Raw genomic sequence first — 11,149 nt, forward strand, 5'->3', positions numbered from 1 at the left:
TCCCACAGGCATAGCTGGTCTATCCTCATAGAAGCCTGTCTTGCACTTCATTTTTCTTAGCATTTTCCTGTATTAAGAAAGTCTGATTCTTTTACTAAGAGGTTTCTAAACCCTCACATATAGTAGTGATTTAGTAACAATTTAATAACTTTCTTGCTTCCTTTTTTTAAAAATCTTGTGTGTAGAAAAATCTGTCTGGGTCAGTGTGTCCCAATAAAGCCTGTAGCATTTACTTCCTTTATCTTTTCCTTTGTCTTCTCCTAATGCCTCTTCCCCCAGTCTGGAGGCTGCTGTTCTGCAGCTTGCCTGCTGCTTGTTGTCAGCTTCCATCAGACTGAAGGATTTCTGGGAAGGAAAGACTCTTACAGGGCCTCTTTTCACCTCATCTGTGCAGCTAAAGATTTGACATTCACTTCCTGAGACAGGATGAAACTCTGGTTTTGAGAAACATTATGTAAATCAACTGTGTTATGTAAGGAACTCCTAATAATGATGTACATTACAGCATATTTATAAGATTAAAGGCAGTACTGCATCCTGTGCACTGGCAAAAAAGCAGACTCCTGAAAAAATAACCTTAAAAATTGAATAATTATAATAGACTTGATGTTTGTTTGATGTTTCTGTTTAGGTGCTGACTGCAGCACAAATTAAATCAATTTGCCTGGCCATACTAGAATCAGGAAAACAGTATGCAGTGAAGAAGAGGAAACCAGTCCCACTGATGTATTCCTACTATGGAACAGAGTATCTCGGTGAGTAAAACACACCAACACCTCTGAGAGTGGTGCTGTGTGGAGATGCTGAGCTAGGAGGCATTTCAAGAATAAAATACATAAAATCTACAGTGTGGGATTTCTCCTGAGCCAGTTGGGACCATCCATCCTCCTCCTCCTCATGGGCAGCTGGGTCAGAGCTCACCTGAAGCAGAGGGGAAAGGCCACTGGGCAGGGCCCTTGTGGGCTTCTCAAGGCACAGAATCACTGCAGAAAGTGTGAGATTGGCTCACAGTTCCCTGGCAGAGGAGCAGAGAGAGCAGTCACTGAGTTGTGTGTTCACAGACCCTGGCAAGTACAGACAGTTCTTGCACTGAAATTTAGGTGTTACCTGACTGATACTGTCAAGTCAGTAACTGGAAATACCAATTTATGGCCCAGTTTCAATTTGCATTCAGCAAATGCAAATATATGGCCCAGATTCAGCAGTGTGTTAAGAAGAGTAACACCTTGAAACAGAATTCAGTTCAGGTTCAGTTTAATTTCCTACAGTGAGTTTCAGTCATATCAGAGTGAGAGCAGCAGGAATTCATACATATATTTTGCAGAGCTAGAGGAACTAGAAATGACAGAAGTAGTAAAATGTGGTGTTAGGCACCTAGAAATCTTTTATTCCAAGCACTATTTCAGTATGCATAAAGAAGATGAAGGAGCCATGCTATTGACAAGGAAACCTATCCCAAGGGAAAGTTGCAATGAGGTGCAGACAGGACCTAAACCCACCCTCTAATTCAATTGTTTCTCTTTTTTCCAGGGGCAGCACATGGGCTTTCCTCAATCCTGCAGATGTTGCTCTCCTATTACGAGTACCTGCAGCCAGCAGATCAGGAGCTGGTGTGGCAGAGTGTGGATTTCCTGATGGACCAGGAGCAGAACAGCAACTGGCCCCCTGAGCTGGGGGAGACCATCGAGAGGGAGAACGAGCTGGTGCACTGGTGCCATGGAGCTCCAGGTTCTTTTCCCATTGATCTATGCACAGCCAGATGCTGATCACATTGCTTTTCCATATTAGGTGATTCCATGTAGAATCTCAGGTTAAATTCGACCAAAGTGAAAAAAAACCCAAAGGACATAAAAAAGTTACACTTTGAGATGGGGAAATTCATTAATTGCTATTGTTCTTCCCCAGGAAAACCTGTATCCCATCACTGTTCTTGGGTAATAACACAGATGTAGCTTACAAGAACACTTCAGCTACTGCAGTGTTTGTTAAATTCACACCACAAGTCAGCTGAACATTTCCTTAGGCACTTGAGTTAGTTATGTGTGATGTGCATAAGGTTACTGTGAACTGACCTGTGCAGTGCTCTGGTGAAGATGATGACTAATTTATTTAAATCCCCTCTAAAAATAAACCAAATAGCTTTTTTTTTTTAGCAGAAGTTAGTATGCATAACTGTGTATAACTAGAATAAAGCAGTGTATGCCTCATTGGGGAAAAAAAAGTGAGTTTGTTTTTGTCATTTAGTAAAAGTTTGTATCTGTTGTCAATGTAAGAAGTTACTTTGCCCATCCTTGTGTTTCTGTCAATGTAAGCAGATGAGTAGATGGGGATTTGGAGCCAATAGAGTTTAGTGTTTAAAGGCAAAAATGTGACTGCTCTTTTAAAATTATGAAAGTCTGGGAATGTTGGAGTAAACCCTGAAATTCAATAATGCCTTGAAAAGATTGAAAGTGGTATTGTCACAGGGAGTAGATAATAACATTTACTGTGTGTTTTTAGCATAGCAGATACTCCCCCTTCATGGAGCATTTTGAGGCTACACTGACATGTCTAGAGCACAGCCTGCAGTTTTTTTAGTGTATTAATCTTTATTTTCTTAGGTGTTCTTCGAAACCCTTGGTGTGCTTTTTACAAAAGACAACCTCACTGCTCTTTTCCTAGGCATTGCATATCTTTTTGCCAAAGCTTACCTGGTTTCCAAGAAGCCTCAGTATCTGGACACTTGTATCCGCTGTGGAGAGCTCACCTGGCAGAAAGGCCTCCTGAAGAAGGGCCCTGGCATTTGCCATGGGGTGGCTGGTAGTGCTTATGTGTTCCTGCTGCTCTACAGGCTCACTGGCAACTCCAAATACATATACAGGGCACAGAGGTGAGCATTCCTGTCTTCTGGATTTAGGTAATGCCAGAAAGTTTCAGGAACGTTGTTAGAGCAGAGTCTGTGATCACCACCCTCGGATGTAACCTGAGTGTTGAAGGTTCAGGATCAATTCTGGCTGTGAGTTCTGGGCTGGGTGCAGTCTGTGGGAGCTCTGCAGTCCCATTCCAGGCTGCCTGGGTTCTCCCAGACTCTCTCCTTGCCCAGAAGCCTGGTTGCTACAGAGGGAACTGGGCTGCATGTGGAGGGGTCACGTGCATCCAGGTCCATTCTGATGTGGTGGCAGAACTCACACAAGCTGTGTGCCCAAGTCCAGGAGTAGGGTAAGACATGATTTGTTAGGATTTTTTTCAGAGCATTTAACACTATTCCATATCATTAGAAGTGAAAAGTAAATATAGGATATGGTGTGTAGTTATTTTATATTTTTTTATTTTCTCATTCCCACCTTTGGCTTAGCTAGTGGGGTTAATTTTGTTTTGTCTGAGTGCAGGCACATGTGGTCCAGTAAAAATTCTCTCATGGTGCTGCAGTTATCTTTAACTATGTATCTCTAGTTTACTGTACCTGTTTAAAAACATACTATTCCATGTTTGTTACTGTTTTCCTTACAGCACAGAGTAACAAGGGGAAGTGGTATAGTAATTAAGATGACTGATTTTCAGCCTTTTGCTTATTTTTTTTAATTTGTGTAGCTATTTCAGCATTACACAATTTGTTGCATTGATGTGAAACATTGCTTGCATCCTAAAAGTTATCAAAAAGTATTTGTTTAATGATACATATTACAGAAATCAGAAAAAGTTTATAGCTCTCAAACAAGCATAATGCACACACGGATTGCAAAGGTTTGTCTCTTCTGGATCTAATGAACCTCAGTATCTTGTGGAAATTGGATAGTGTAGAATTTGCAGAAAAGGTTAAATACTGATCATTCTACTTTCTTAAATTACCGAGTGTTATGAAAATGATGCTTCCAAACATGTAGACTGAGAGGAACACAAAGTAATAACAAACTCTTTTTTTTCTCTCTTAGGTTTGCAGAGTTCTTATTTACAGAAGAATTTAAGTCTGGTTCCCGGGCACTAGAAAGTGTATATAGTCTGTATGAAGGTTTTTCAGGAACTGTGTGTTTCCTGACTGACTTGCTGCAACCCAACCAAGCCGAGTTTCCTCTCTTCAGTGTCTTTGTCTAAAGACTGATGTTCTCCAGGGCCAGTCCTGGAGGTAGTGGGAGAGGGCACCTGCAGTTCCACTTACTTTTCCAGACAGGCTATGTACAAAACGAGCTGGGGTACCACTAATGTTAGCCTTAATGTAGCTGGGAGTCAGATCAAAACCAACACACACTGGGGCTTGGGGGGTGGGGAAGTGTGTGGTCAAAATAAATGGGTCAGTGGGGAAAAAAAATGGGGGAGCTGATTGAATCTGATGTCATAGATATTTATCTAATTATTCAAGTGAGAGAGAAAGGGGCATTATCAAACTTAATTTGGTGAAAAAAAGGCAAGCTAGAATTGCAGGGATATGCAAAGAAGAAACAGTGATGCACCTAAAAGATTTTAAAAAGAGTCCCACAAAAACCATTCATGGAGCAATTCACTAACTGGGGAGGGTGTTGTAGACATGTCACTGCACTGCACAAAGGCAAAATCTGGGGCTTTTTTACCCTAAACCACATCTGCTAGTTTTAGTAAAATATATTAGGAAAATCTGTATCTTTGAGCTCTTTGGTCCTCATATAATGGCAGTTCTGTAGATAGCTGAGTGTTCAGGCTGCAGTTTCACAGTTCATTTCAGCAAGTGGGGTCTCATTTGGGTAAATGAGCACTGAATTGGACCTTTCCTACTAGAGCTTAGTCTGTGGCAAGGAGCTGGTCTCCTTTCTGATCTACTGTAACTGTGTCATGTCTTGTCTGTATTTTCCCAGTCACATGGTAGATGGGTGGAGCCATGGAGAAGACTTGGATGGAAAAGTTCTGTAGCAAAGATGCAGTAGGCAGATGCTTTCTTCATGATAGAGCATTGCCAGATAAGTATTGTTCAGTGATACAAAAGCTTCCTTTAAAAATTAATTACTTATAGCAGCATTTCTGAACAGTACCCTAAGTTTTTCAGATGATGGAAAACCTATTTTCCATGATGAATTCTTCACTACAAACCCTGCAAAGTGAATACAGTCATGGGGTGGCATACTGATCCTCAGAAAAAACCTGATAACAAAACTCAAAATTGCTTTTTTTCCTAGTTAGCAAGATATTGTATATGCCCAAATGATTTTTAGCTAGAAAATAATTTAGATAGGAATAAATGGTTTGCTCAATCCTAGTTGCACTAGCATGTATAGTTGCAAATACATGCTGTTTTCTGTGTATTGTAGATATGATGAAATGGTACTTGAAAGCTAAAGAAAACACTAACATAGATTTGTACTAAAAAATAGAAAATTAATATCTGTATTTAAAATCTATTTACTGTTTATTTATTTTTATTTATATGTTAATAATATATATAAAGACAAATCGGGAAGACCAATATGTCAAAAACTGAAGTTGGAGAGAAAAAGCTGCTGTACATGCACTGCCAAACAATGCAGTCCCTCTTCCTGCATTCTCAGCTGGAGGAGATTACAATTTCTTTATTTTTAATGCCTAATGGATTAAAGTTCCCATTTCATTTCAGTGGGCTTTGATCAGGCTATAAGATGGAGCTGGGTCTTGAAATCCTCCCACATTTTAATATAATAATCCCTTCCTGCTCTTGCTACTGTTATTTTAATGAGATGGCTTACATTATTATGAGCTGCAGATAAGGATTTCTGTTACTCTGTCTTTCACTATGCAGCTCTAATTAATTACTTAGAAATAACCATAGTTCTCTGGTGAATAAAGCAGTGCAGTTCTGTATCAGTTTGTCAAGAATTTAGCTATCTTTTAGTGAATGGAAATGTTAAAATTCAATATACTTATGTGTTTATTAAAACACATAGGTTAAAAGGCTGTATGGTCTTTTAAGAAAGCCACTAATGTCACTTACTTGGTTACTCTGAGCAGTGAGATGTGTGCACACAGAGGGATGAATTCCATAGGGAGGGTGTACACATGAGGCTGAATCAAAAAGTCAGTGGATATGGGAGTGTGCTCTGCCCAGCCCTGTGGAAATGCTCCTGTTAGACCAGAGCAGAGGCAACTGTCAGCAGTGAAGATCCCAAATCCATTAGGATTTTTTATCTAGTTGGTTCCTGTAACACATTTGGCTCCTATATTTCATAACTGGAGCCTTCTTAAGGAAAAGTTTAACGAAGGTAAAACTTGGCCTATCCACTTCTTCTAAATGTGAATCTTCACAAATGCCAGGGAATAAACATTGAGCTCAGTGTCAGTTTTCTAGTGTTTTTTCCTGTGTGTCTCTGTCTGTAGAATTTCTTCCAGTTCACATTCAGAGGAGACTCTGATCTTCTCTATGTTGTGAGCAACAGCACACTCAAAACAGATCTCCTGTCCCCACAGCCATTCTCTGTATATGAAGCCACATGTTTTGGAGAGACAAAACAGTTATTTGTGTAAAAGTTAGTCCATTCAACAATGAGAAAACCCATGGAACCACCCAGTGTTTGAAATCTAGGTCCCAAACATTTCTGCAGGTTATGTGAGTTCAGCACTGGTTCTGGCAAGGGCAGCACACGAACATCCAGTCTCATGGGATACATCTGGTAAAAATCTTGGAACATACTTGTTCATCTCTTTCATCAGACATGGCAGTTTGAGCTCACTCTCAGAGATTTGTGGCTTTTCTTACCTGACCTGGCTGGGTTAAGGTGGCTTCTAGATGTGCTGCAGTCACAGCTTCTGAACACAGTGCAAATACACCCCAGGGCTCTCTGGAAAATGCTCATTAAATCAGCAGGGTTTTTTCAGCTTTCCCTTCTTTATTTTCTTATCTGATTTTTTTCTCTCTAATATATATGCTCTTACAAATGTGCTGTTGCAATCTTTATTTGTTGCTTTTAAGACATTGACAGAACAGCAACCTGAGTAGAGCTGCCAGCACTTTCCAGTGTAATAAAAATTAAGGTCCTCTGTGTACCCTTCTTCCTGCTTTAAGAAATCAACCTTGCAAACTTTGCTAGACATTCTCCATGGAATGCTGTCTCCTCCTGCTCCCAAACTGGGCCCTTATGGACTGGAAAATGTATTCCTGAACACATTAACAGATTCTGCCCTGGTGCTGTCAAAAGACTGTGTTGTGGGAAATTGGAGAAGCCTCTTCCAGGGTGTAAAACACAGTAACTACGTCATGTTTGCACATTAGTTCCTTGGTTGTGTTTAGTTTCTAAAGTGTAGGTAATAGGAATTTAAGTGATATAATAGTATTTCTGATTATGCTGTTAAAGCAAAGAGGATGCATTATGTGGGTATTGGTGCTTATTTGTGATGTACCTGTGTTTGTGTGGTGCTATTTGTGAGTAAAGCTGTAGATTACACATCAGTTTAAGGAGCTATATACTGTTCATGACTTTTAGCCCGCCATCCATAGATTACTGTCAGGGAATAATTTTGAGGGAAGCTAGATCTGTAGTGCCCAGATTTATTGATTTTAGGATTCATAGAACCAGATGCTGTAAGTTTTATCAGCAGTACAGTTCTAACAAATATATCTTTATTTTCAATTGCTACTCACAACTTCTCATCATAATAACATGTTTATTTTGTGCCACTGCTTTCAATATCTGCTTTGATTGCATCATTGTTGCCTTCAATTTCCCTGCTTTTGTTTCCCAACCTTTGAATAACTTGAAGAGGCTGAAGAAGCAGCCCAGGTCTTTTGTTCTTGAAAATAAGATTGATTGATTTTGCTTAAGCAGGGTGTTCTACTAACTTGCATTACATTATTTTATGCTCCCAGATGGTCTCTTCTCTCTGGCTGTGCCATTTCCCACCTGCTAAGAAAAAATCATTATCTTGTATAACAACTGTCACTGGTGTTTTACTTCATTAAATAAAACAGAGACTTTCTAGGGAGCATGGTCATTTCTCCATGCTTCAGTGTTTCAGTTCTGTCAAGACAATTGAAACCAAGTGAAATGGCTAAACATTCCAAAATTCATTTTTAAGTAGTTCTGGGAAGTATACATAAGGGAATGCAAGGAAAGGGATCACCTTTATTGCTACTCTGTCAAATTAAGTAATGCCACTTTGATGTTCTAATACTGATTATATATGGACATGGAAAGAATATGACAAGAATACTGACCAGTATTTTTAATACTGTGGAAAAAAATGAACCATAGGTATCTGCTGTATTCAGAAACATGGAGGGGCAATATGTGCAAATGGAAACTTTGATAAGCAATCAAGTTTTTGTACTCATATAGTTTTCTGCATATACAGTTACAGCATCTGCCAACATATTGCATGTTTTATGCCAACAGTGACCTATTTTAGTGTATGCATGCATTTTGAGACTATATCCTTGTTCTTTGGATCTCTGAGGTCTGCCAAGTAAATCTCAGGTGCAGTAATCTTCTACATACCTTGAATATTCACTGGCATGAGTGCATATTCTAATCTGTAGGAAGATTAGTATATCAGGACTAAAATTGCCCGATTGATTTTCAAAGAGTAATCGTGCTCTGAAGAATTAACAATTGCTGGCTGGCAGCACAGCCTGGACTGCTCTGAGAAGATATTTCATTTCATATAAAGATCTCTAAGACTAAGTAGTAGCAGCAGAAAGCTAAATTGAAAAGAAAGAAGAAAATGACCAAAAATCCCACTATGAGGGGAACAACATACTTCAAAGCCATAAGCCAAAAATGCTCAGGGCCCACAAAACAATACAGCAATTTAGGGAGGTGAACAGGCATTTTCCAAAGGAATAGCACAGTAGTGGTACAGTAAGCACTGTGCATGTTTCAGCTGCCTTGAACAGCACTCCATTGCCATTATAGCAAAGTCATCAAATGTTAAAAAACATTTGCCTGTGAAGGAGTTGCCTGTAGCTGAACCTACTGCCTACTCCTATCTTTTAATGGAACAGAAGTGATGTGCACTATCCATGATAAGGCAGATTAAATAAATACATTCAAGAAGCCAATAGCACCAACTTTCAATCTTGCCTTTGAATATTAAACTTGGCTAATTTGTACTGTCACCATTGGTCCTATACCTCGTATATTGGAAATTCTACATCATGCTCTCAAAAAACAAATTTATTAATACCAATCTGCTTGAAAATACGTAAGGCCATATTTATTTTAATGCTTAGAAGGGAGTCCCTTGACTTTCTTCATGGCATGACTCAAAGAGAAGATGGAGGCATTTAGGTCAAGTACAGTAATACCAATTAGAATGGCAGAAAATTATTTCAAAGCTTATTTTGCCAAGTGGTATAATGATATTTGAATACAAGAGATTTTAAAGTGTACTGATACCCAGCAACAGCATTGTATGACTATGTAGAAGTCCTTAAGTCAATTATATCCAATAGGGAATAGAAAACAGATTCTAGTCCAACATATATTTTTATATCATATAGAAGAGAAAGGCTGTGTGATCAGAAATTTAACTCTGCTTCTGTCTTCATTGCCATGACCACACAAGAGAGAAGGATGTCCTTTAACAATGGTCTGGTTTTGTCACTGAATTGGCCTTCTGCACTCATTTTAAGAGCCTGATAGGCCACCTGCTGATGTCCGTGGTGAACCTCTGCTTGATTCCAGGCATGTAAGGTAGCTCCTTCCACATGTGTGAAACAGGGGTTAAACTATGTCATTCCAGACCCCAGGCCTACAAACTTTCCTTTACACATGAGTCCCATGGAATTAGTAAGGCTTGTCTGCATGGTATGAGGAAAGCACAGGTGTTTGCATATGCAGGGCCCTGTTTGATGGCAATTTATACACATTTTATCTTGAGATCTCTGCAATAGATGTGAATACCAATACAAATAAAAAGTACAGGGAACTTAAATGGCATTATTTAATGTCTAGTTTGTGTTGGTGACACTTGATTATTCAGTATATTCCAGTGTGTGATGTTCATTCCTTGAGTATGTGCCACACCCTAGATTGGTTTCTCAGTGTTACAGCCATTCACAGCCATGATGTGGTACAAGCCTGTAGAATCAAGGTTGATTTGATTCTTTAGAGATGCACCTTATTGTTTGAAAGCAGGACCCCTGCTTTTCTAATATTTTAAACACTGTGATCTTTCAGAATGTGTTTATTGTATTAGTTTTGTATTGTAGATTATGATAGAAACTAGATTTTATAGCTTTTTAAAAGCAGTGATAATACTAAGCTTCATAGTGGCAGAACAAACTGTGTATATCCATATTATGAATATTAAAGCTGTGATTATATTTTGCCTTAAATAAAAGTCCAACCTTGAAGAGTATGATTTTGCATTAGATTGTTTATTTCTGTACTTACCTTTCATAGTGCTGGCAACACTTCCTTCCAGAATAGTCATGACTCAGTGCTCCAAAAGCTTTTCAGTGGTTATCAAAAGTAAAATAAATCATTTTAGAATGAGATAAATCATCCAGGCTGCACACAGCACTTAGATAAAACACCTTATGGTAGTTTCCTATAAGACAAGACAGGTTGTTTTTGGCCTGTAGATTGAAGTTTCCCACTGTAGGTATTTATTTTCAGGTATTTATTGTCAGTCTGCTTAAATCTCAGTTTCCATAGCCTCTTCCCTTTCCAGAAAGACACTCCATTCCCAGTGAAGAATACAAGCATTAAATTCACCTTGGCCTGCCCACAACAAGGTTTCCATCTTTATCATCATGAGCTTACCTCAACTTGAGCTGAGCAATGGGACTCCAGATTTACCAGTGCAGTAGTTAAAGAAATGGCCAAGTGTTTATTGTCACTTTTGTGTAAATCTGGCGACACCCTAACTTGCATTGAAGAACAGTAGCAGATAAGTAGAAGTAGCCAGTAGTGTTATCCCATTAGTAATATCTCAGACTTCTTGTCTTGCCTTCCTCTTGTGCTCCTGTAGGTCCCAGGTGTGTAGGTAACCCCCACAGGGTGATCAGCAGCTACCTGGGAACAGGCAGGAACAAAGATCTACCACCAGAGCCAGCTGAGCACCAACCAGGTACCTGCACCAAGAGGAGGAGAGAAGCGATGACTGGAGACTCCTGTGCAGGACACAGGCAGCATCTGCCAACCTGGCTTGGTACCTCAGTTTTGTTTCTTGCCAGGTGCTCAGGTTCAGGATTTAATGGAAGGATTACAAAGGCTTGCCTTCTCCTCAGGCT

At 39.4% G+C, this 11,149-nt stretch overlaps 1 protein-coding gene across 1 annotated transcript in view; it reads left to right on the top strand.

Annotated features, from left to right (window-relative positions):
- LANCL3 (LanC like family member 3) overlaps nt 1–10,272 on the top strand; it is a 37,480-nt gene extending 27,208 nt beyond the window's left edge. Inside the window, exons 2-5 of the mRNA XM_066545472.1 lie at nt 632–755; nt 1,531–1,728; nt 2,662–2,869; nt 3,912–10,272. Coding sequence (XP_066401569.1) covers nt 632–755; nt 1,531–1,728; nt 2,662–2,869; nt 3,912–4,071 — 690 coding nt within the window. The 3' untranslated portion in view covers nt 4,072–10,272. The remainder of the gene's footprint in view (nt 1–631; nt 756–1,530; nt 1,729–2,661; nt 2,870–3,911) is intronic.
- Nucleotides 10,273–11,149: the final 877 nt, after the last annotated feature.

Source organism: Molothrus aeneus, chromosome 2 (genome assembly GCF_037042795.1).
Source record: "Molothrus aeneus isolate 106 chromosome 2, BPBGC_Maene_1.0, whole genome shotgun sequence".
Taxonomy (NCBI): Eukaryota; Metazoa; Chordata; class Aves; order Passeriformes; family Icteridae; genus Molothrus; species Molothrus aeneus.